Consider the following 25,024-nt stretch of genomic DNA (forward strand, 5'->3'; position numbering starts at 1 on the left):
CTACAGCCTCCAAAAGCTGTCTTATGGCTGTCTGTATAATTACAAGTGTTTGGACCTACTACGCAGCTGCTGTACATCCAACAGCTCTAGGGACACTACTGAAGTCTGGCACAGCTACAGGAACAGAGACTTCTGTGCTTGGTGTCCTGACAGCTTCCTAGAAGAAAGGTTTGAACAAATGTGCATTCAGACAAACAGGCTCATTTATCCAAAAGCACAGTTCAAATATATCTGGGTGGTCCTCACAACCAGGATCTCAGCAGATGCATCTGAACGTGCAGCATCAGGGAAAGCAGAGGGGCTGTTGCTACTTGGGAGTGATGTGATCTTTGCAGAATTTTAATCACTGCTGCTAAAAATACCATCATCACTGATGAACTAACATCGCAGTTACAAAGCATGCCTTCAGCTTCTCAAAGAGACAGCCTTTCACAGTTCCTAACACCACCTGGGCAGGACCAACTGCAAACCTCTGATGCAGCCCTTGGCCACGCAGTGCAGCCTCACAGCCCCAGACATCCTGGGTGTCCCACCAGAGCCCATCCAGGCTGCCCTGCTTTCCCCCAGAGACCCGCTGCTGCCTGGGGCTGTCATAGACCACTGCAGACCAAGCAATCACCTAGGCTGGCTCACGTCCTGCTGCAAAGGCCAAGCAGCAAATTCCTGTTCCACAGAGGGAAAACAGCTAGTGTGGATGTTGTTTTGTTACAGAGCATTTGCAAAGATGAGCAGTCCTGTAAACAGGACTTGTGCTGTGAGGCACAAGGAGCAAGTCAGTAACATAAAAGTCCTTTTTAATAAGTATGTTAAGAGCAAGAGAAGGACTATGGAAAACACTGGACAGATCCGTGATGGAGATGGTCACTTAACAATCAAGGATGAGGAAGAGGCAGAGGTATTTCATGCTCTTTTTGCCTCATTTTTTAATATTTGTGATGGATCTTGAGCTGTCTGTCCTCTAGGTTGGAGGACCACGACTGAGGAGCAGTGGCATTCCATTTGGCCATACATGGGACCAGATGTATCAGCTCAGTGTTTATCAGTCTGATGGGACTTAACCCAGAGCACAGAAGGAGCTGAACCTCCCTCAACAATTCACCAAAGATCTTGGGAGCCTCGGGAGGTCCCTGTGGCTGAAAGCTGGACAGTGTTACCCTGAGCTGTGAGAAGAGCATGAGAAGACCCAGGAAGCTACAGACCTATCTGTCCAATCTCAGTCCCTGGAGAAGTGACGGAGCCTAGTACCCTGGGTGCTACTGAAAAGTCATTAGAGAACAAAGCTGTTATCAGGCACAGTCAGCACAGGTTCATCACAGAAAGGCCCTGTCTTGGTAACGTGATCTCCTGTTACCACTTATTTGGTGGATGAAGGAAATGTGGTGGTACTACTTTCTGCAAGCAGTCTTTCTGGATTTTATTCTTCAGAGCATAGTTCTGGAGCAGAATCACATGCCAATCAGAAGATGATCCTTCCCTACTTGCCCAGAGCTGTCTCATTCAATGAAATCACTGCCATGCACCCATTTGTCAGAAGGTTTTCTTTATTCTAGCATCACATTTGCATTCCTATTTGTGCTAGTTACGTTTTGGAACTCTTGTTACAAGACAAACTAGAAGATTTTCTTTAAAACATTTTCTTTAAAAAGGAAAACAAAAATACATAAAAGAAATGTAAGCCATAGCAGAGGACCAACAGCAGCCCCTGGGCACAAACAGCAGTGAGTCTGTGGGAAAGCCAAGGCAGGTGAAGAGGCCAGCACACACAGACCCTATTTCAACCTTTCAAGTGGGAAGTGTAAGATGGGGAAAGGTAAAAACACCACTAACTAACTTTTGTGGTATCAGGGAGATTGCACTGTGCCACAGACTGAATATCAGAGCATTTCTGGCAGTCATCACAAGTTCCTTTCCTGGATGGAAGACGGAAGTGTCTCACAAAGCCCTCCCCCCCCCCCCCCCGCCTGCCCCACAGCACACACACCATGCTCCCTTCTGCACTCATACACACCCACACACTCGTTTGCACAGATGTCATAACGCTTACTGCCATAGACAGCACATCCATGCGTACTGCTCATGACAAGGGTGCACTACACCGAGGCATCCCACAGACTACACTCCCTGCAACCCCCACTCCTGCCTGCAGCCCCACCTGAGTTCCTGGAGAACAGCTCCCCTCTGCAGGGCTGACCATGCACGGGGACACACACACACTGACAAACAGCCACACAGATATCAGCATGATGGTCTGACAGAAAGATCTCCCTGACCCTTTTTCCCCCCCAGACATCATACATTAAAAGAAAAAAATCCTACTGAAGAGTCCTGGAAGCAATTGGGAGTGTGATATTCTCAAAGCTGCCAATGGAAGAGACCAAGTGGAGCCAGGCCACGACGACCTTCCAGAAGGAGAGGTGGTTACAGAGCTGAGAAGGAGGCTGGAGGTTCTTCGTTGCGAAGTATGAGGGGCCCAGGCTGGATTCGGATCCCATGGGGAGAGTCCTGTTCTGGTACTAGCCTCCAGGTGCAGCACCAGTTCTGGAGGAGAGCAGATGGAGGCCACCCAGCTCTCTGAGGCTGGGGCAAGAGGTCAGGATCAGTCCAGCCCCAGGTCTGAGTCAGATGAGGACCTCTCATCAGCCATATCACGGATGGCGTTCTCCATGGGGGCCAGGTTGCCACTCGGCGTGATGCCCATAGGTTGGATGACTTGCTCTCTGAAACCAGGGAGGAGAAGGGAGGAGGTAACAGAATTGCAGCAGCACTGGAGGAATGGAAGTCCTGCAGCAAGAACTGTAGGAAACTGGCATGAAGCAGCCCAGAGCAATCCCTCAAGTCAGCACCAAAAGCAAAAATCCCATGTAAGAGATGGGGACAATGAGGCAACAGCTGGAAACACAACCCACAGGTATTGCAGTTCTCAGTTACCCTGAAATAGACTCTGTTTTTAGGGTCCCATTCTGCGGTGCAGCATGGCCAGAGGAGAACAGAGACATCAACGTCTGTTCCCACCCTTTAACACCAATGGAAACTCATGCATCAAGTGCACTGACCCTTCCCCTCCTGCCCTTCAGGAGGGTGATCAGAACACTTAGTAGATCCTAGGCTTCTCTTCGTGGCATCTCCTAATGATTTAACAGGACCCAGCTTAGGCAAATTTGGAAATACTTCTCCAGGTATCTCCCCCAGTCTCTCATGACCCTTCAGTTTGCAGAGGCTAGTGATAAATGTAAATCACACAGATGCTAATACAGGCATAAACACAGTTTTCTCGTACCTGGACAACTTGTCGAACATATTGACTAACTTCATGGCTTCATATTCCTTCTGCTCTTCAGTCATCCCTTCCATGGGGTTGGGGAGTTTCTCCTCAACACGTCCTGTCACAGGATTAATGCTACAAGAACAGTGAGACCAGGGCAAAGGAGAGAAGCAAAGAGGTAAGAGCTCAGCCATGAAGGCATTTCACCCAAGAAGAAGGTAAAGATGGTGGAACGACATCAAAACTAAGGGCAAAACTTCAGTAATGAAGAAAGACAAGGGAAGTGGCAGGGACGGATAGGAAAAATAGACAGAGCTGGAACAGGAAGGAGGTGGAGGAAGAGGGATGCTAATAGAGAGGAAGCAGAGTTCTTACTTGGGCTTTGCCTCTTTGTACTCCTCTGTGTCTGTGTCCTCATCTTCTGAGTACTCTCCCTCCTCCCGGCCACCAGCCATCAGGCCTCGCGCTGCCAGGAGCCCAGCTGCATTCCCATAGCCTGTGTACTTCACAAACCGCGACACTAACGGGAGAGAGAGACGGACCTCATGTTGATCGTCCTGCTGTGTGTGCCAACAGCAAGACCAGCTGAAGGCCAAGGAGAAGCAGAGGTCCCTGATGTCTGCAAAGGGTCACCCATCCCACGCCCCAGGACTCCCTATGACTCACCACTCTCCTTGCAGAGCACAAAGAGGAATTCAGCTGCACAGTGCTTCACGTCGGTGTCAATGTGGGTCATCAAACGCACCAGCTTGTTCCGCAGCGAGTTCCCCACCTCCGGCCGATTCTTCACATCCCGCAGCGGAGGCAGCACCTACAAGGCCACAGCAAGGGGCCATCAGTGGACTTGGAACAGCAACCATAGGGTAGGCAGGGAAAGAAGCGCGTGCATTATACAAATCAGCTAAATCTAACAAATCCACAGAGCATGGAGGAGGTGGAGAAAAACACTGTGCGTATCATGTTCTTCAACCCCACATATGTACGAATCTAACAGAGAGAGGAGGTCTCCTTAGAGAGTGGCAATATTTAGGCAGCTTGCTATTCTCCTCTCTCCGCAGAGCACCACAACTTGACTTTTAGCTGAACCCATGGCATACCTTTGCCTTCAGGAACTTCCTTGTCTGGCGGTGGACTCTGGCACTCTCGGTCAGCAGGTTCAGCACAGGGGTCAAGCTTTCCTTCAGCTTATGTCCCTGCAGAAGCATTCACAAGATGAGCAACATGACAGTTACACTGAGCTCAACTTCCCTGGCTCATGGTGGACATCATCAGTACTGAACCACAGGGAAACAGAGGGACACTGAGACATAACAACAGCTTCTGCTACAGGAAATTCAATGTTTCATCACTCCTCCAACAGCAAGGCTTTCTGAGTCCCTCTCTTCAGCATTTCTACTCATGCAGAACTTCTAGAGTAGAGAAGTGCAGCAGTAAAATTTGGAGACCCTCTGGAATAACTCCAGAGGATGAAAACAGCCACTAGCTCAATAACAGTACAAAATCAGGCTGCCAAAATCAATGGAACAAAGGGGGACAAGCGCTCAGGAGGATTAAAGAAAGATGAATGGTCTTGACAAATAACACTATGACTGCCAGTTTTCTGACAGCAGACTGTTGGGGCAGTGTCATAACAAGCCACCAGTCAAGAGATTTGGCTGTATCAAACCAATTAAGCTGCCCACCAAATCATAGTTGACTTGAGTGAAACAGAGCACCTGTATTTGAATGACATGGTTTAAGGGCTGGTCTGGCCCGGTTCCGTGACTAGTGGGGCAGAGGGATTTCACAAAATCCACGCCTCCAGGAAGGGAAACAGGGGACCCCAAAATAATTAAAAACAGCGGCAATGATCTGAGGAGAAACAAACTAATTTACTAAATATAGTATCGGAATGTAAGATAACACACTATAATACAATATAAATCAAAAATAATAGAGAGAAAGATTGTCCGAGAGCCAAAGGCCTTACGCTAATACTGAAGCCTTGCGTGTAGTTGGGAGCAGCAGTAGCGAGCTGATCCAACAGGGAACACGGCAAGACGAGAAGAGGGGCAAGTCAGATGACCTGTGCCCTTATATCTGTTCCCTTGAGCAGGAATGAAAACAGTACTCGAAAAGGCTCTTGGGGAACATAATTCTTCTTCTCTTCCAGACATGTACCCGGAACTAAAGCATTTGCTCTTTAACTCCCAGTACACTGCATGATGTTGTGATGTGGAATACTGATAACCAAAAATCATAAAACCATGACACACAGCTAACCATCTGCTGGCCCTGTCAATCTCACCACCTGCCATACAGCAGTGTCAGTGACCCTCCCAGTTCACAAATGTTGTTCTAGTCCTACCAACTAGAACCACCACTTCTATACAGCACTGTCTCCAAATAACTACGCCTTTTGCTGGTGCTCCTGTGATTTTGGCATGGTGAGTTGAAGAGCTCAGCACCAGGGCTGAATGCGGGCTTAAGGAAACATGCCCTGCAGTGAACCTGTGAAAACCAGGAGTGAAGAGCTCTGTACAGCAGCCTCTCAGCTTACTCTGTCAAGACGTCGTTCTAGGAAATCCAACAGGATATTAACTGCATCCATGTTGACACCCATGTACTCAAGTGATCCCGGACGGACTTTTGGGGTCAGGAGAACATCCAGACATTTCAGAGGCAGGTTGCCCAAAAGATTAACTGTGTGGCTTAAGAAAGAACAGAGGTGAATACATAGTCAGGGATCTTTGTTCATAGAAATTCATCAACTATACAGGAATCAAGGTTCATTACTAACTTCCAGGAACAAGAGGACTCTGAAAACAGACCCAAGCTCTCTTTGGGCTGGACCCCAAGCTACCTACACCACTAGAATTGAATAAGTGCAACTGCTTTCATCCTCCCCCCTCCCCCCCCCCCAACATACACATAGTTGAACAACTTGCTGGAAGTCCAAAAAGACCATAGACCTTGACACAGAGGCCAAGTAGGATCAAGCCAGGTGGTGAGAGCTGCATCTCTCTAGGGTCTCTCTAGGGTCTCCTGCTGCATCACTCATTCATATTCTGATGGCCATTGGAACTCATTGCTCAGGATCCTTCCCACTGTGGTCTTCCTGGGGACAGGATGGTGTCACTTGCTCAAAGTTGACAGCCCTGAACTAATAAGGCCCAACAGTGTAACACATGCAATTTCTCAGCATGGCTCAGGAGACGTACAGTTAATTAAGACCAGCCCAGGGACTCTTTAATTAAGGCAAAAAAATCTGCCCTGGTTCACTGTAGTGGGTAACACCATCGAAGGGACCTGATACATTACACTGAACATGACCTGAGCAGTCACAAAGGTTCAGATCAAACATTTTCTCCTGTAAACCAGTCTGTGGTATTACTGCACACAGTCTGACTGCAAAGGTCAGGGCTACTTCTGAACTCTAGCAGCCTGAGGAATTTGCAAACCAGACAAAAGATGCCTGCTTCTCAGCAGTGGTCCTAACAATCACCATATGAGCAAAGGATGTTAATGCCAAGGTCAGGCAGGGCCAGTGCTGGGGAGACCTCGAGGCAGTGTCCAGTGAAGGCCATTATCTAGTTATCTAACAGACCTGTGGAACTCCTCTGTCCGGTCCTCCCCATCAGCAGAGATCATGAGGCAGTGGCGCAGGAGGGCACCCAAGTGCCGGTACAAAGCAGCATCTTCCTGGTCCCAAAACAGAAAATGAAAACCTTGATCAGAAAAGGGGATTCTCCACAAACCAAAGCCTGCTGCCCCTACAACCCACAACCCCATCCCTCCAACAACTTGCTCACTGATAGCAGTGTGTATATGTGCAAATATCCTCCAGATTCTCCATCTGCTGCCAGATACCTTCCCCATTGCTCTACAGCACCAAGTCAAGGGCTGGAAGAGGCCCAGGAATAAGATAGAGATGACATCAGAACTCCTTCTGACCTTGTTGAGAGGTGAAAGGCAACAGGACACACACAAGTGAATTATGTGGGGGGGTCTGCTTTCCCACTTGCACAAGTCATTAATATCATTAAGAAGAAAAAATGCCCAACTTGCAGGTTTTAATACTGAGAAATCTTAATACATGGGACAGAGGCAGTTCTCAGCCCTAAAGAAAAAGGTCCAGACACAAGTCTCTTGCTACCCGTACATGTAAGCAGAGGCTACATGGGGGCTAGCATCTAACACAAGGATGTGCCAGAAGAGGAGAAAACCAGTAGACAAGCAAATGTAGTGTGGTGCAACACTTGAGGAGCTTACCTCATCCACTTCCCTCTTGCTGGAATCAAAAGTGATATTGAAGAGCACTTTCAGGATCTCCATGGCTCGCTCTGTCTCTTGACGAGGCAAAGGTGGAAGCAGTCCTTCCTCAGTGGCAACTTCATAGGGGTCCATCCACTTGACACCAAGAGTCAGCTCCAGGGTATCTGTCATCAGGCTGATGCCCCGGAGCTCCTGGGCTAGCTGCTGCCGGATGTCCACTCTCAGCGCTGTCAGCAGGAAGAGAAGGCGCAGGTCAAAGAACTTGACTTCGTGAGGAAGGCTCCTCTCGTTGTAGAGTTTAATGCGCTTTGTCAGGCCCACCACCAGCCGGGCTTCTGCTGTCAGCTCCTGCGCCCTTGGGCTGCTGAAGACAATGTTGCAGAGGCATTTGAGGGATTCCAGGATGACCTCCAAGTCTGGGACCTCTCGGATGAGCTCCTCTGAGTAATCGATGCCAGCATGCCTGGAGAGGGTCTTCAGCCCTTCCTCAGTGGTGAAAGGCTCAAGGCAGTATTTGTCCCGGGACAGGATGCGGATGCTTTCCAAGCATGTGACCTGGCAGGATGGCTGGAGCTCTCTTTCCAGGAACTTGATCAGCAACTGGGCCATTTTCTGTGTGGTTGGACACAAAGAATGCCTCGCATGCTGACACAGTGCAGCCCCAGCGCAAGGTAGCATGCAGTAATACCCTGCCCTGAAAGATGGGAGCACCACCTAGATACAAAGCATCATCCAGATACAGGCCTTCTAACAGCTCTGATCCAGGCGACACACAGCAGCTCTCAAAGTGTTTGCCTCTGGCACCTGATGCTGACCCAAGCCAAGCAAGGACAACCAGCAAGAGACAAAGAACGGCTGGGGGGTGCTGTCAGATCTAAGTGGAGAATAAGAACAGGCAGCTGCTGCTGACTGAGTGAACTACTGCTTATTTTAACTTCACCCACGGTTAAGATGGTTTCAGCTAACATGGGTTACCTGACAGCTGCAATAAGCTAAGAGAGCAGGGCAAAAAAGTCCCTTCTCTGAGGAGCAGCACTCAGATCAATAGCAGTGGTTCAGCCTCACCCAGAGCCTTAAGACCAGAGAAGCATCTGCTTTGGGTGCTCCAAAAACAGACTGCTGAGGCTGAGAAGCACCAGAGAACTGCTGTGGGAGGGGAAAAGGAACTAAAAGCGTTCAGAAGGGTGTGTGATGTGGTAAAAAAAGGAGGGGAAAAGACTTCAGAAGATTCAAATAAAAAGAACCTCCCTAAATCTCAGTGCTGTCTGGAGACCTACTAGCCCAGATCCTCAGTAGGTACAGATTGACATAGCCCCAGTAACACCGATTTACCATGGCTGAAGATTTAACCCTTGTGGGTAACAATAGCATACGTGATAGCAAGCACGGAAAAGTACAAGAGCAAAAGGTAAAGCCTCACACAACCCAGTGCAGCTAGGTTTTAACTACACATAGCAACACGTCACACTCCATTACTAATCCCCTGCTTCCGCACACGATCCACCACAAAACTGATCCAGATGGAAAATAACCCAGGTAAAAGAAAAATAAATGTGTTTTTCTTAAAAGCAGATTCCACCAAACATATCCACAGTGCAGCCGTGCGAAGGCCTGCCTTGGCATGAGAGAAATGCCATGAGTGGAAATGGACAGGGGTATTTCTTTCCACTGAGTGCCAGATTATTCCAGCTTAAAGGGCTTGTTAATAGACAGCCTTGGTCAAATCCTGCAGCTGGCTCACAGCAAAAGCACTTACCCACATGCTGCTGCGATCTTTGCCTAGCAGACTTGCACCATTCACACACACACACACACACACACAGGATCACACTTCTCATGCATGCTGCTGAAGCTATATGCATCACCAAATCCAAAGGGATTGCTAATGTTAGAAGAATGCTGATTTTTATCCTCAACCACCACCTACTAGAACCCAGCCATGTACTTCATCAGGTTCAGGAGAAGGAACCTATCTCCTGCCCTGCAGGAGCTGCCACCTCTAAGCCTTGCCAGACACGAGCTCAGAGCTGTAGATTTCATTGTCCAACAAGAACAAGAAACCAAAGAACATGCCTACCTTCCTCTCCTCCCGTTCCTCATCATCAAAGGTGAAGCACTGAGATTTCTGTAGAGCAGAAGAGAAACGAAGTATGAGTTTACAAATCCACAAAACTGCCTTCCCCAGCCAGGGAATGGACATAAGCCTGGAAAGCAACGGGTCTGAAAAACATGCTGTAAAGACAAGCAAGCCTTCTCAAGAACAGTCCTTACCAGCACAGAGGCAGGGAATCAAAGCAGCAAGGAGTGTCAGAGGACTTAGAGAGGTCTGTAGTATTCATAGGATTTGTAACAAGCAGCACAGGCTCCTGAAGAGCCAGACCAAAGGACAGTTTCCCTGCTGCTGAGAGTTTAGCTTCATTATTGCCTTCTCTGTTCAACACTGTTCGTATCCATCAACTCCAACTACATCTCACAACAAGCAGAGAATGAACCTTGCTTAAAAAGCCCAGATACAGCTCATGCTGCCAGGTCAGAATTGTTTTCCTTCTCTTTCATCCCTGAAAAACATTTGATGAATACCCACTGCACTCTTCTGTTGGCTCAACAGTGGGCACTGCATGTCACAGGACAAAGCTGTGCCCATCTGATGGACGAGCTTAATTTTATATACTGCAGCTGTGAGGTGGGTATTCAACACATTCCAAATATCCTATAACTCATAGAATGGTTTGGGTTTTAAGGGACCTTAAAGATCATCTCAGTTCCAACCCTTGCCATGGGCATAAACACCACCAGATCAGGTTGCCCGAAACTCCCTTCAGCCTGACCTTGAGGACCTCCAGATACTGAGTATCCACAGCTTCCTTGGGCAAAACACTTGACTATGCTGTGACACCGCCAAGCTATGCTTACACTCTTCCCCCTTGCTACTGTTTCTTTTCCCTTCCTAAAAGAAAGTACCACCTCCTTGCTACTTGGAAACAAATCCTTATGTTCTTAGTTCCTACAGCATCCCAAAGTAGGGCTGTTATTCAGCTCATGTTCTTTAAACAGCCAATTAGAACAGGTAGACACCCCACTCCAGACAGAGAGGAGCTGTTCCTTGTACCAGTGACAAGTCAGAATGTTAGCCAGACTGATCTCCTGCACAAGGCATTTCCAGAGCTCCTTTGCAGGCTCCTGTAATCTCATTTACATATATTTTCATAACACACCTGTGGGTTTGCTTTAGCTGTATTTTATTCCTGGCAACCAGGAACTGACTGCATATTCAATAGTGAATAAAATATATATATACATAGAGAAGGATATAACACCATCAGCTTTTGCAGTAAAAAATGATGCAAGAAAGTCACTTGGTTTATTGTCAGTTTCATCTCTTCAGCCACTCCATTTCTTCCAGACAGGCTAGCAAAATCACTGACATTCTCACAAGTTTCCTACGCTCGATACACTGACAAGGAAACCAGCTGGAGGAATTCAAAGCATTGGTTTTGGTGCCTCAACATGGTTGCACAACAAATGCCATTTGCTATCCTAATTTCTCCAGCATGCCAGCTGCTGCCAGCAATGCTAATCCTGCAGACTGTCCTTTTTAACAGGGACCCACTGTTCTTAGCTAAGACCCCTCCTGTTTCAAAACCGACTGTTGGAAATAGTAGTGCACTTCCCCTCTTGCACACTCCTTTAAAATATTCACAGGTTTTCCCAACCAGCTTCCCTCCTACTTCAGAATGGTGCAGAATGAGTCACAGATCTGCAGGGCCAGCCCTAGCCTGGTGGAAACCCTCTAAAGGAAATTTCCCTGGCAGACAGTTTCAAAAGGGAACTACCCCTGCAGATGATCTTTGCCTCTGTAAGGCCAGAATCACTTGCATTTCAGCTTCCCAACCCAGTCTTTCTCATATTCTATGTTCATTATTTCATGTGCCAGCTTTCAGGTCGGGCACCTGAATCCAATTCCAGCCCCCGTTCACACTAACTTTTAATGGTCTTTTACTTATAAATCACAACAATTGCACCTGCAGCTCCTCCCTAGGTGTGAGTTTTATTACCTCCAAACCTTGCTTAACATCAAGGCTCCTCCTACTCGCTCTTCATGCCCACGATTATTCCCCCACAGGATTTCACTTGTGATCTGGATAATAAAGAAAATCCTTCCCATGTGCTTTTCTTCCAGCATAAATGAGATAAAGGGAGGCTTCTTAGCTGCTTCCTAGCAAAGCATCAAGCAAGAAGCAGCCTGCAAGTAATAAGACAAAGCAGTCTGTGACATCTCCAGGGCAGCGATGCAGAGACAGATGCTCAGAGGAGACAGACTGGGGACAGCTGGGTAGCACTGCAATCCCATAACATGGCCAACCTGCTTCCAGGCTTGCCGACAGAAGCAGGTGACATCAGGCTGAGGCGTGATGCTCACTCACCTCCTGGTTGTAGATCTGAAGCACCTTGAGGACCGCATCTTGCTCCCCGCTTTCCACCGTGGCCACTACAGTCCTGAGCTCCATTATATCAACAGCTCAGCTACAGCGGGAGGGGAAGCAGAGAGGAAGGGGAGCGAGGGGCTTCCAGGGCTCCTGGATAACGCTGGTGCAAAGGGACCTCGATCCCGAGAGCTGAGAGGGAGTGAGAAAGGGGTGGGGAAAAGGAGGAGGAAAAGAAATAAAAATCAAGGGAGACGGCTCACTGTTGCGTCCATAAAGCAGAGCAGATGGGTGAGCCGCGTACAGCCAGCCTCCTCTCTGCCCCTCTAATCCTCTTCTTCCTCTTTGCTTTCCGACGTTTAATGCATGCCCTCCCAGCACAGCGCTGGGACAGCCCCCCCTCCCTGCCCGAGGATTACCGCAGCAGATCACGGCGCTCCCCGAAATAGCTCCCTGCTCCTCCTCCCCGGCCTGCCCCGATCCCTGCCACCGCGGGGAGCAGCTACAAAAACAAACAAACCCAGAAACATCCCCGGGGAGCGAGCAGGGCTGGGGAGGACAGGCAGCCGGGCGGCCTGAGGCGGGCAGACCAAGGCGGTGGGAGGGCGGGAGGAAGCACCGTTACCTGCCTGACCCCGGCGCCCTGCCGCATCTCCTGCTCTCGGGGTCCCGCTAACCACAAGGGCCCGCGGCTCTAGCGCCCAGCCCCGCTACCCCACGGGAAGGCGGGGGCCCAGCGGCCATTTTGCAGAGGCGGGGCTCTTCCTGCCGGGCGGGGCCGCCTCCCGCCGCGCCGGGTGCCGCCATGGCGGACTGGGGGCGAGGTGAGGGGAAGGCCGCGAGCGGCGCGCTGGGCCGAGGGGCTGCCAAATGGGGCTGAGGGGGCGCCCCGCCGCCATCTTGGGCAGAGCGCCCCGCGCTGATGGCATTTCTTTTCTCCTCAGGACAGAATGCGGTTGCCATGGAGGATATGCTGGACGTGGAGAACAAGCGCATGGCAGACAGCCTGGCCAGCAAAGTCACCAGGCTGAAGTCGGTGAGTTGCTGGCTCTGTGATGAAGGAAGGGCGGTTACTGCGGTTGTATGCTTGCAGGGTCCCACGGGCAACACAAACGTGTGGTCAGTACTATGGGCTTCCTACGTCTTAATGGCCCTCAGGGAGCGCTGTGGTCATATGATGGCCGATTTGTAGCAGTAGGAGGCAATTCTGAATCTTTGGTCCGTCGTCTGTTGGCAGCATTTCAGGAAGGAGTTTTCGTATGTCCGACATAGGAGAGTTTCTGCCAGCTTGCCAAGCTTTATTTCCACAGCTGAAGAATTCTGACAGCCTGAAACTGCAGTGAGAACCTTGTTTTGTGGCTGTGCTTAACAAACCTTCTGTTGGTGTGGCAGATGAAGAGCAAGCCACTGCATCCTCTGGCGTGCATTTCTGGTTTTACAAGCATTTAGTTGCATTCTATGTTGTCTTCGTGTTAAAAGTTCATTAATGTCAATTTCCTCTCTTATGCTGTGTAGCTGGCTCTGGATATTGATAAAGACGCTGATGAACAAAACCGTTACCTGGATGGCATGGTAAGGAACAACAACAAAAAAAAGGGTAAAAAGCATGAATGTCAATGTTGAAACCATTTTGGTCAAAGGTGGGAGCTCGGCTTGGAAGCTCAATAGCAGCATACGCTGATGGCTGTGGAGTATCTGAAATGGGTATTCACAGAATCACAGAATCACTCAGGTTGGAAAGGATTTGTTCAGCCCAGAAATTAGAAGAGTGGAGAGCTGGAATAAGAGGTGTAAAGGCAAGAGATCTTAAAGGAGAAGCCCCACATCAGCATGCAGTTGTGCTTCTATTAGAGAGAAGATGATGATGAGATATTTCAGGAGAAACGTGAGCAAAAACTGAAAGGTAGTTTATGAGTAAGGGAAACAGACAGGAGTCAAAATGATAATGAACTGCATTGATCCGAGACCTGTTTGCTGCCACCTGCTGGTGTTACAGATGTACGCTGCCCCATGCTGAGAAGAGAGAACTAATGGAAAGAAACTGCATGATTTTGGTGCTTTTTAGTTTGACCTGGCATGCATTAATGGTGCTAGCTTTATGTAGAGATGTTTCCTTTGTATGAAGTATTTGCTTCTGCCGTTGCCATGAGCACAGGCAGGGAAGTTCCTCCTGACAGAGACATGATAGGTACAGAGACACAGGCAGTTACTGTGCAGCTTCTGCTGCAATTGTTTTTTAAGCAGGAAGCAGGACTCTTCATGGGCTGCTTCTCCAGTTTAAAATGCCTCTTTTTGTGTTTTCCTTCTCCTCCAGGATTCAGATTTTATGAGTGTGACTGGCCTGCTGACTGGCAGCGTGAAGCGTTTCACCACCATGACACGGTCCGGGAGGGAGAACCGCAAGTTACTCTGCTTTGTTTCTATAGGACTGATTGTTGTTTTCTTCATCCTCTACTATCTTGTGTCCAAAGCAGGGACTTGATCTTGGCTCTTGTGCGGCAGTTTTACTGAACTAAAACTACGTGATTGACAGACTTGTTCAGCACCTTCCTTGGTCTGCCCTGCTTCGGGATCTTTGGGACTTCCCAACAGACATTCCAAGTAACTTTTCACCAGCGTTTTGTCACTGTTCTGGCTGGTCTTGGAGATAAAATGAGTATTTCACTGACAGCACATCCACCAGGCAGCTCCGGACGAGGTTCCCACGCTCACACAGCAGCAGTTGAGGGTCACAGAATGACCCCAAAGCACAGGGTCTGCCCTCAAAACCTCCAGCCCCGTATGTTTCTGCAACAGCTCCTGGAGATGAGCCAGCGCCTGCGCCAGCCCCCTCTCCTTCCACCTGGTGCAGTACACCTCCGAGTCCTTATTCAGCACCACGGCCAACAGGCAGCCTTTGGGGCACCCAGTGAACAGCTCCATCTGCGCAGCCATGTCCCACAGCACGTACAGACCCTGCAGCACCCAGACGCAGCACGGCTGCACCTCCATCTGCTTGTCATACTGGATCCACCCCAAGTATGTGAAGTGTCCGTCGGTGAGGAATGGCACCAGGAAGTGCTCCATCCACATCCCCAACTCCTCCGTGAGGCCACCGAGCAGGAAACCATTGTACAAGACACTGACTGCACCACAGGACTGCCACCATCACCAGGTCCCCTAAAGGGACCCGTAAGCAGCACCAGGGCTGTATCTGCAGGGACAGACGGTACTTGGCCGAGTGCTCCTGGAAGAGCTCTGTCAGCCGCTGGATGATGCTGACGTTGTCCATCTCCCACAGCATCACCTCTGTCACCATCCCTTGGCAGCTGCAGGAGCAGACGATGAAGCTGAGCAGCTGCAGGAACGCAGTGGTGTGGTTGTGCTTGTAGCCCTCCAGCCACTCATCGGCCAATGTTGGGACAGCTGCCTGCCCTGCAATGACCACTTCATTCTAAATGGATTTCCACATATCACGTGATTTTGATGTTCATGCCTTTATCTCTTGCCTTGTTATCCATGTCTTGCAGCCAATTCTTAAGGGATACTTTTGTCTTATCTCCATTACTGATACTTGGCAAATCTGACAATTCCAGACATTTGTCAGTACAGGTTTAATAAATCAGCAGAGCTTTGGAAGCTGCAGAGTTTAGGGTGATGATTTATAAACTTTGGAATTATGAATTTGCAACTTAGTCCAGTGTGGCCAGTACATTTGTGCCTGGTCTCAGTTTCCCATCAACTTGGAGACCTGTTAATATCCTTGGTGTCACAGTGTTGAAATGAAATCTGTAGTTTTGAAATGAAGTTAGCATTAGATATGAACCCTGATGCTCTCTGATTGTTATAGCAAAGAGTTGGTGAGGAGCACAACTTTATTTGATTGCTCGCTTGGTCTTCTTTATCATCCATTTAGGTAAAGCTTCGGATGGTCCCAGCAGGAAAGGTGGGCCAAAGCCCACAAGCTGCCTTGATTTGCACAAAGACAGTGCAAAAGGTCTTAAGAAGATAGAAGAGGAAGCTAATTACAGCCTCATTACAGTTAATTTCAGGTATTAGAGCACCCTGCTATTAGAGCACTTTGGAAAGTGAGGTTGAGGTCAAGTAAAACTTCTAAACCATGCTGTTGGGGTGATGCTGGAGAGGTCAGGGAAAGATTCGATCACAAGGTTAGTGGATTTATTTATTAATAAAGAAGGCAACCTAAGAAACGATTAACTTGCTTTGCAGGTCCCTGTCTGCAGTGCTGTTGTCAGGCATGTGGCAAAGCACACCCCAACCAGTTTGGTTTACAAAACAGGTGTTCCCCACAAACATGCAATGCAGTGTGGTAGCTGGAAAATGCAAGTTCCCTTCCCCTTTCTGTCTTTGCATTGGGCTGATCAGCATCTCACTTGCGTTACACCCTAGCTGTGTTCTTTCATAGCTGAATTATTCAAGGCTGCCTCTAATTCCAGTAAGAGATTCGTAACTTTAAAAACGCTGTGCCTGTTTGGGGAAAGACAAAAAACAAAAAGCTCTTTCTCACATCAGACAAACCTCCACTGCAGAAGCCTCCTGCTCTATAAACCTTTAACTTTACGAAGCAGCTGTACACAGGCACTGTGTTTCATCTCATCTGTTTTCTGTACCAAGTACTTGTATGTTCTGGTCTTCCCTGTTCCAAGTTTCTGCTTATTTGGCTTTCTTGTCCTCCGGTAACCTCTGTGGAACTGACATGTTCCCCTTCCTGTTTCAGTCTTCCTCCTCACTAACAAGCCTATATTCATAAATGGCTGCAAGTTTCCTTTGGCCTTGGACTAATCCAGGGCCAGACGGAAACAGACAGCGTTGTCCTTTGTTCAGCTGTGCCAAAACATGAAGTCCTGCTGTAGCTGGATTAGGTGTCTTTTTTTCCAGGTTTGAGAAAGGATGTGCAGGGAAGGTGAGTAGAAAAGGAGGCAGCAGTGACTTCATTCGGTTCTTACTACTGCTTCTGTTAAATGTGGCAGCTCCCAGCTCTTGTCTGTTTGGAAGAAAGATGGGTGAACTGACAGACTGCTTATGACTGAAGCTGATGACTTATGATGAAGTGTCACCAGAACAGTCTAATCTTCACGATGGTAGCAGTTTCAATTTGCTTTAGCTGTTGTAAATAAAGCACTGATTTTAGACTTCTTTTCCTTTTTGTTTTTCCTTTGCTCGTGTGTTTGCTAGGCTACCAATCAAGATAAAAGCAGTCCGTTGTTCTTAAACTGTACAGAATTCAGTCAAGCTTCTCCTGTAGAGAGAAAGATGGCATGCACTCTCTCTCTCTCTCTACATATGTGTATGTACATGCTAAATCCTTAATATTAACCTCAGAAGTTTTAAATTGAAAAACGGAATGTGAAGATGCTCAAATCCAAACTGACTTGTCCCTGGCACAGCAGGACAAAGTAGGAATTTGCCTGAAGCTTGAGCTGTTCTTTAAAATATTGTTTTCTAGCACCATCTAATGGTAGCTCTCTCAATTGTTATGTTAACGTGTTACAGAATAACTTAAAATTTTCGTAAGTGTTAATGCAATTAACACACCAGTTACAGATGTACATCTTCTGGTCAGGGCTGAGTGTTAGCGCAGTGTCAGTCCAGCTCCCTGACTCAGCAGAGCTGGCACAGTGATTGCATGCTGGCTGAGGTCTGCAGATGCAGCTCTGAACCTGTCAGCAAAGGCCAACCAGGGGAGAAAAGTGTGAGACAAATAAACCCTGCTGTCCTTTTCCCTCCTGTCCTGAACTCAGAAACCTCTGATTATTTCTCTCCCCACATCATCTCAAATGAGTGGCTTGGGAAGGGGGAGGGAATGTAATGAGAGACATGCTCAGGTTTTCTCTCACTAAACTAGAACAGAAGTGAGAAGCTTTGAAATGTGAGATCTTCCACTGCTAAAGCTGGGTCACAAAGCAGCAACCACAACTAAGAGCTCTACAAAACATTTTCTTACCTTGATTTTTCACTGTTAGTACATTTTCAATCTTGTGTCACTAAAAGATGTGTTTTGTTGTTGATGGTAACTACTACACAGGGTGCAATGAGTGCACGTAGGGTGCTTGTACAAGTTTGCCAGGGGGAAATGGGTGTTTGCATGAGGCACTGGGTGCTCAAGCGAGGGGCTGGGTATGCCCTTGTCCCCCCACTAAACTCAAGTGTTCAAGTGCTCCCCTGCACCCAGAGAGACCCAACCCCTAAGGCCCCACATGTTCCCACCCCCAGGCATTCAGGCACAGGGACAAGGCTTAACTTGCATGCATTTTATTTATTGTCCTCAACTGTGACACATGGGCTACGTGCAGCATGTCCCACGTGTAGGGGGATGTCACCAAGGAAGTGGAATGATGTGGCATGTCGTTAGGGCTGCAGGGACAACATCGGGTTGGCATCACTGGGGAGGGGAGAGACTGTGGGGTGTTACTGGGGCTGCGGGGGGGGAACACAGGGTGACCTTACAGGTGTGAGGGTGTGGTATGTCTGTATACGTCACTGCATGTGTGGGAAAACATGGGGTGTCCCTAAATACACGAGGTAAAAGCCTGTCCTTGTGGCAGGATCCAAGACACATTCCCCTCCCAGATATGCCCCCAGCTCTGCTGTGCTCTACAGTCACATAGATGACTCCTGTGCCCCCTCACCCGTGCATCAACCCATGTCCCCAGGTGTTTCCTGGGTGCTCTCAGGTCCTACCCACGCTCACAGATGAGCTCGACGACGCTGTGCTCCATAGGGACAGGGTCAAGGCAGCGGTGGGCAGCACTGGCAGCCACCTCATCCAGCAGCCCCTGCACCACACGCTCGTCAGCAGCAAAGCGCCAGAGGTAGAGCTGTAGGTAGTGGCCGTCCACCTGCACCTGCTGCAGCCCAAAGCGCCCCAGCGTCCGCAGCCGCACACACTCCAGCAGTGTCTTCAGGCTGATCTTGATGATCCCTGTCAGCACTGACACCTAGGACGTGGGGACAAGTGGCATCAAGGGATGCCCAGCGCAGGTAGGCCTTGCGCCACAGCTAGGTGGGGATGGGAAGAATTGAGGGACAACCCTCATCCTGGTCATCAGCCCCAAGGGATGCCCTGAGTTCTGACACATGGGACGTGTCACATGGGAGGTCAGGGATGCCCTCAGTTGGGCTGTTGGAGGTGGACCAGTCTCACCAACAGGGGTGTAGGGACTCCCTCATCCTGGTCCACTTCCCAGGGACCTCCCTCAAGTCCAAACATGCTTATCCTGGGCTGGGGAACCCCAGAACTTGAAATGGGGATGCCTGGTGCACGTGACAGGTAGGAAGGCAGACAGCTTTCGGGCCTTTGGGATGTGGGGACAAGGGGTGCCCTTGGGGACACTGGCATGTTCCCATGCCTCACCTTGTTGAACTCAACAGGGCTGAAGATGTCAATGCGTTCGGAGAAGAGCTTCTGGATGTTGCTGAGCAGGTGGGTGTCCATGGGGGCACTGAGGATGGTGACAACAGCATGATCAGGGATGCAGAGACAGTCAGAGGGCAAGGGGAAGATATGTGGGGAATGCAGGGATTGTCGGGGAACAAGGGAAGGAGACTGAGAGACAGAGAACACAAAGTTTGTCAGGGGATACCAAGACAGATGGGCTACAAGGACAGTTTGGGTACACAAAAACAGTCAGTAGAACTCGGGGATGGGCAGTGGATGTGGGGAAAGTCAGGGAACACGGAGACAGCCACAGAACATAGACGTGGGGCACATGGGGATCATCAAATGATACCAGGACTGCCTGGGGACATGGGAACAGAAGGGAAGATGGAAACAGCTGGGGAAGATGGGAATAAACAAGGGATATTTGGACTGCTTGGGGATGCAGGGACAGCCAAAGGAGGTGGGTGGATATTGAGACGGTTTGGGATGTGAAGATGATCATAGGGACAATAGGGGAAAGTTGGAATATTTGGAGATATTAAGACAGTTGGGAAGACGTGGGGGTGGTACTGGATGTGGGGACAAAGGGGTGACCCGGGGTAACTGGAGAGTGACCAAGAGATGGCCTGTGGCACAGGGCTGACCTGGGAGTGTAGCTAGGGGCATAGCGTCCCGGTGCCCGTGAGCTGCTGTACACAGAGAAGGCACGTCGGCTCGAGTCGCTGCTCTGCGCCCGCCGCACTCCCTCCTCAAAGAGCTGCCCCACCTGCAGCATCACATCAGTGTCAGTATCTTCCAAACCCACCCAAAATATCTTGAGGTTCCCAGAACCAATCAGGATCCCTCAAAACCCTCTGAAACCTCCTAGCCCCTCCGGGATCCTTCCAAACCCCTCTGGATCCCCTTAAAATCATTAAGGATCTTATTGGAACCACAGGGATACCCTCTAAACCTTTCAGTGATGACAGCCTCTCCCCATCAGGGACCCGCTGGAACACAAAAACCAGGAACATTTGGGACATTCTGGGGACACCAGATTCAGGGACACCAAGGGACTCCCCGTAGACTCAGTGTTGCCCTGACCTGGACATCGATGGCAGTGATGTCCTCAACCACACGCTTCATGACAGCACGGACATTGCGGGGCTCCACGGTGCCCAACCAGTCCCGTGTCTCCACGCTCTTCCGCAGCATCTGTGCCACCGCAGCGCCCTGCACCTGTACGTAGTGGTCGAGCAGCCGCTGCGCCGCTCCCCGTGCCTCAGCACACAGTGCTGGCCCTGGCGTCACCGCTGGTCCTGTGTCCTGGAGGTACAAAGGATGCTCTCCAGGCTGCTGAACATGCTGTTGTGTCACTGTTGTCTTCACGTCCTTGCAGCATTTGGAGGGACTTGAGGACATTTCCCCAGCGCCTCCTAGGAACATTCTCTGCTGCCCTTTGGGACACCTGGGGGACACTTCTGCATCCATGTGCAGAGGAGGGGCCACATTCTGGGTGGAAACGGAGATACAGTGGGACACAGGGAGGATCCCCTTGAGGACATTTTGGGGTCCCCAGGCCACACACAATTAGAAGGAAGGTCTCTATGCCGCTTCAATGCTATCACATCACGGACGGACACTGGGACACCTATAGGAACTCAGGGACACGTCGTCACATCTGGGAACAGTCAGGGTCCCCTCTTAGCCATACTGGGGCCAATGGGGGCAGTTGGGGGGCTTACCTCAGGAGGGAACTGCTCATCAGTAAGAGTGAGGATGTAGCTGATGGTGGTGGCTTCGTAGTCAAGGCAGAGACGGGCAAGGAGCAGCAGCAGTGCTGGGGGTGCTGCAGGGGCACCTCGCTCAGCTGGGCTGTCAGCAAAGCCCCGAGCAGTACGGCAGAGCCAGCGCACGAAGGCCACCACCAGTCCTTCACGCACCGCCTCGACACAGAACTCCCCCTGTGACCAAAAATGGGAGGGTTATACCCCAAAAATACCACATCCACACCCCAAAAAGCTGTTACTGCACCATTAAAAGCTTCATCTGCACTCCGCAGAACTGCCTCTGGGCACTGACATCACACTCATGTCACCATGCAGACATGACCGTGACCAAAACCAGATGGTTTTGCCCCAAAAGTACCACCCTGGGCCCATCAAAAAACCCACGCATCCCCCAAAATGCTACCGGAGCTCAATGTCTCCTCCATAGTCCCTAATAGCCCCTCACACACTTCCCCACTGTTCCCCAGTATGAGCTCTGCAACTCCAAATCCATCCTGTGCAAGATCCAGTCTGCCCCAATGACCTTTAAAGAGCTCCAATGAAGCCAAATCTGCCCTCCGCAATGCACAACCTGCCCCACGCAATCCCCAAACCACCCCTAAATCGTCCCAGTGACCCTCTCACTGCCCCCAAGCTCACCTTGAAGTAGGGCAAGCTGGCAAAGGCAACATCCCTGGCAGTGAAGAGCTGCACGTAGGCCAGGACAGCCTTGAGCTGACCAAGAACGGAGGAGGAGAGCGTGGCCAAGAGGTCAGGCAGTCCAGGGCCATCCTTGCCAGGAGGACGGGGTGCAGCCAGTGCCTGGCGCACATCACCCAGGCACCCCAGAAAGAAGGTCTGCAGCGCCCGCAGGTAGCGGGCCACCCGTTCACGTGCTGCTCGGGCCACCAGTGCGGCACCTGCTTCAGCCCCAGCCGCAGGCAGCAGCTCAAGGAGAGCACGGAGGCGGCGGTGAAAACGGTCGAGTGCCCGCACCAACAGTGACGTGTCGCCCAGACCCCGCTCCAGGGCCAGGCGTCGCTCCAGCAGCTCAAAGTAGCGGGTGGTGAGGGTGGAGGCAAAGGCCTCCAGGCGGCCATCCCCGGACCCGGGACGCCCCTCAAAGAGGCTGCGGTACGAGGCCGCAAGGAGGCACAGGTTGCTCACGAAGGCTGAGCTGCCGCGGTCAACAAAGTCGAGGATGTCGGAGGCAGGAGGTGGCGTGGAAGCAGTGCCAGAGGGGTCAGATGGGGGCAGCTCAGCCTCCAGCGCCGCCAGCTCGGCTTCAAGGCGGGCACCAGCCTGGCTCAGGAACTCCTCACACAGCTCCTCGGGTGGTTCCTCCAGCTGCAGGAGCATCTCCACACACTCAGTGAGTTCCTTCGGGTCCAAGGTGTCATCCCTGGAGGGAGGGAATGGGATGAAGGGTTTAGCTGGGAGTGGTAGGAGATTCCAGGGTTAATGGTGGCATAGCAAAAAAGAAAAAAAACACAATCAAGGCCATCAGTAGGCCTCAGAGTTAACAACAAATACTGAATAACAAAGAAGAAAAAAGTACTTAATATCGTCACTAACAGTGGTAATAATAATTAAAATCATTATTCTACTATTCATAATATCTAAAAGGCTCCATAGCGAACATACCGGAGGCGTGCACGGAGGCGCTGGGCCAGCTCAGCCATGATGGAGTGGCTCTCATCCTCGATGGCACGGAAGGAGGGCAGGTGGCGGTAGTGGCGCAGCACAGCACGGGCACGGGCGTAGCAGTGCAGGGCCCGTGCAGGATCAGCTCCTGGTGCTGCCCACCGCCGCAGCCGCCCTGGCACCTCCACAAGGGATTGCAGTTTCCGCAGCAGCGCCTGCACCCCTGGGGGGGGTGTCAGGAGTGCAGTTAGGGCTGGGGCCAGCCATTGGGGTGGGGTGAGCATCAGAGGGGCTAATGACAGGGTGGGACCAGGAGCCTGATCTGTCCCTCTGGGATCCTCCTAACCTTCCAATCTGCCCCTCGGTACCCAACACCCTCCCCCACCCAAACCACCCGCCCAATGACCCTACACATACCCTTACTGCGTCCCTAATTTCCAGATCTTCCCCACCCACCATTATCTGCCTCCCCCAAACTAAATGCTCACCTTAGGATTCCCCTACACCCTGTTAACTGTATCTCCAAAGACCAGATCTATCATCACCCCCCAAGCTGGCTCCATCTGACCATCCCAGCCCTCCTCAGTCTACCCCTAAATTTTCCTCAACTCCATGATTAATTTCCTCATTGCCACCACCTTCAAGCTCACGATCTAACACCAAGGCGCCTCCAAAGCTCAAAATCTTTCCCTTTAACCTCCAGACCTGATCCCAAATTCCCGGATCTGACCCTCCCAAACCTCCACATCTGTCCCTCCAACCCCCTAGATCTGACTCCTACATTCCTCTAACCTTAAGATCTTCATCTACTACCACAAAACCCCAACATCTGCCCTCCCAGAGTTCCCCACCTCCAAGATCTGCCCCTCTACACCCCACATCTGCCCTCTTGGGGTCTCTCCCTCCCCATACCAGCCAGCTGAGCACCGCGGCGGTGCCGGTCCTGCAGCGCAGCACTGACACGGGCACTGGAGGCACTGATGGCTGCCATGTTGGAGGCCAAATCATCCATCTCTGCCTCCATGCGCCGGAAGTCAACCTTCATCTTTCGGATAGTGTCTGGGGAGAAGAAACAAGACACATAGGTATCTCATACTCCTGGGAGGCCTTTGGTCCCCTCAAGATGCCTACCAGGTACTCACCTGTGGCAGAAATGAACTTGTTGTAGTTCTCATAGAGCAGCGTTTGCATATCACTGTCGAGAGCACGGATCTCCCGCCCCAGCGTAGCTTCACGGGACAACAACTCCCCCAGGCGACACTCACTGCGCACCTGGAGGAACAGCACAAGTGGTACAACTTTCCACTGGCCTTGCTGCACCCTGTTGGCCCACCCAGAACCTCCAACAGCCTTCCTGGAATCCTCAGTCCCCTCAACCAAGCCCCTACATGTGCTTCTGGGATCCCCAAGTGCTCCTTTCCACCTCTACTTGCCTCCTAAGGCCCTCCAGCTCTTCCTCCACAGCCCTAAGTACTGCATGGGGAACTCTAATTGCCACTCAAGCCCCTAAACGTGCCTTTGACTCTATCTCTCCCAATGGCATTTGCAAACGTGCTTCCAATGGAAGCTCAGGATCCTGCTGGAAATCCAGAAGTCCCCATTAGCCACAGTACCACCCTTGTAAATGGACCTATAAGATCCCAAGTAGTGTCTCTGGAGGAAGGTGGTCTACAGGGTGCCCCAATAATCCCTTTATGGGACCCCCCTTTGAGTGGTCTGAGGGTCTTTGAGGGACCCAATGGTGACCTATTGGAGGAGTTTGTGGAGTTTCCATAAGAATCTGTATAAGCGAGTGACAGCATCTTTTCCAAAGGCTTCCACAGGTATTATCACAGAGCCCTTCTGAGGCCCCAATGGGGCCCTGAACACGGGCCTAACATCCCTGGAACTGCACGCAAGGAGTTCCCTACAGGAATGCCTATAGGGTCCATACAAGGGTGTCTGTAAGGAGGCCTACACGAACACCCTGAAGGAGGAGAGGGGGGTCCTCCAAGGAAAGCGAGGGGAGGGGGTCGCGGTGGGGTCAAAGGTCACCTTGGTGAGAAAAACTTCCGGGTCGAAGTGGGGCCCGTTGATATCAGCAGGGTCCGGGGTTGCCTCTGCCGCTTCGGCCGCAGACGGTCCATAATACCGCTGGAGCGGACCGTGGGGTCGCCGCCACCCACTCCCGCTCCCTGTTGCGTTCCCAGACTCGGAGCCGCCGCCAGTCTCGGTCCCCGACCCCGCCGCTTCCACCTCCGCCATCACGCCGACACTTCCGGTCCAGCTGACAGCTTGTCCCACCCTCTGACGTCACTTCCGGCGGAATGAG

General features: G+C 50.8%; 3 protein-coding genes across 6 annotated transcripts; 1 reads left to right on the plus strand and 2 right to left on the minus strand.

Annotated features, from left to right (window-relative positions):
- Positions 1-1,523: 1,523 nt before the first annotated feature.
- RIC8A (RIC8 guanine nucleotide exchange factor A) lies at positions 1,524-12,695 on the minus strand. 4 transcript variants are annotated; one of them, XM_025150649.3, is made up of 11 exons: positions 12,570-12,695; positions 11,941-12,132; positions 9,594-9,641; positions 7,514-8,128; positions 6,849-6,943; positions 5,802-5,952; positions 4,360-4,455; positions 3,929-4,073; positions 3,638-3,782; positions 3,278-3,397; positions 1,524-2,717 (listed from the first exon to the last, which is right to left on the minus strand). In XM_025150649.3, the coding sequence occupies exons 2-11, from the start codon at positions 12,022-12,024 to the stop codon at positions 2,597-2,599; spliced, it is 1,620 nt and encodes a 539-aa protein (XP_025006417.1). In that variant the 5' UTR covers positions 12,025-12,132; positions 12,570-12,695; the 3' UTR covers positions 1,524-2,596. The 4 variants fall into 4 exon arrangements, with proteins under 4 accessions (XP_025006417.1, NP_001026345.1, XP_015141685.1 ...); NM_001031174.2 differs by having other exon boundaries at positions 12,566-12,695; XM_015286199.4 differs by having other exon boundaries at positions 12,461-12,695.
- A 32-nt stretch (positions 12,696-12,727) lies between these two features.
- On the plus strand, positions 12,728-17,072 carry BET1L (Bet1 golgi vesicular membrane trafficking protein like). Its single transcript, NM_001031173.3, has 4 exons — positions 12,728-12,764; positions 12,885-12,976; positions 13,456-13,512; positions 14,255-17,072. The coding sequence occupies exons 1-4, from the start codon at positions 12,746-12,748 to the stop codon at positions 14,420-14,422; spliced, it is 336 nt and encodes a 111-aa protein (NP_001026344.2). The 5' UTR covers positions 12,728-12,745; the 3' UTR covers positions 14,423-17,072.
- A 1,104-nt stretch (positions 17,073-18,176) lies between these two features.
- On the minus strand, positions 18,177-24,977 carry VPS51 (VPS51 subunit of GARP complex). Its single transcript, NM_001031172.2, has 10 exons — positions 24,748-24,977; positions 23,856-23,985; positions 23,626-23,772; positions 22,714-22,936; positions 21,730-22,471; positions 21,046-21,264; positions 20,405-20,626; positions 19,966-20,087; positions 19,295-19,382; positions 18,177-18,878 (listed from the first exon to the last, which is right to left on the minus strand). Exons 1-10 carry the CDS (start codon positions 24,955-24,957, stop codon positions 18,618-18,620), a joined length of 2,364 nt encoding a protein of 787 aa, NP_001026343.1. The 5' UTR covers positions 24,958-24,977; the 3' UTR covers positions 18,177-18,617.
- Positions 24,978-25,024: the final 47 nt, after the last annotated feature.

This window comes from Gallus gallus, chromosome 5 (assembly GCF_016699485.2).
Source record: "Gallus gallus isolate bGalGal1 chromosome 5, bGalGal1.mat.broiler.GRCg7b, whole genome shotgun sequence".
In the NCBI taxonomy this organism is placed as follows: Eukaryota; Metazoa; Chordata; class Aves; order Galliformes; family Phasianidae; genus Gallus; species Gallus gallus.

Bases quoted from the DNA above. Each gene is read 5' to 3' on its own strand.
- RIC8A (XM_025150649.3), bottom strand. From the start codon at position 12,024: ATGGAGCTCAGGACTGTAGTGGCCACGGTGGAAAGCGGGGAGCAAGAT. The intron at 3,783-3,928 runs GTGAGTCATAGG...CTCTCCCGTTAG, and splicing joins TGTGCTCTGCAAGGAGAGTG to TGTCGCGGTTTGTGAAGTAC. The intron at 3,398-3,637 runs GTAAGAACTCTG...CTGTTCTTGTAG, and splicing joins TACAAAGAGGCAAAGCCCAA to CATTAATCCTGTGACAGGAC.
- BET1L (NM_001031173.3), top strand. The intron at 12,977-13,455 runs GTGAGTTGCTGG...TATGCTGTGTAG, and splicing joins AAGTCACCAGGCTGAAGTCG to CTGGCTCTGGATATTGATAA. The intron at 13,513-14,254 runs GTAAGGAACAAC...CTTCTCCTCCAG, and splicing joins ACCGTTACCTGGATGGCATG to GATTCAGATTTTATGAGTGT.
- VPS51 (NM_001031172.2), bottom strand. From the start codon at position 24,957: ATGGCGGAGGTGGAAGCGGCGGGGTCGGGGACCGAGACTGGCGGCGGC. The intron at 23,986-24,747 runs GTGACCTTTGAC...CTGTTCCTCCAG, and splicing joins CGGAAGTTTTTCTCACCAAG to GTGCGCAGTGAGTGTCGCCT. The intron at 19,383-19,965 runs GTCAGCCCTGTG...CACCATCCTCAG, and splicing joins GCCCCTAGCTACACTCCCAG to TGCCCCCATGGACACCCACC.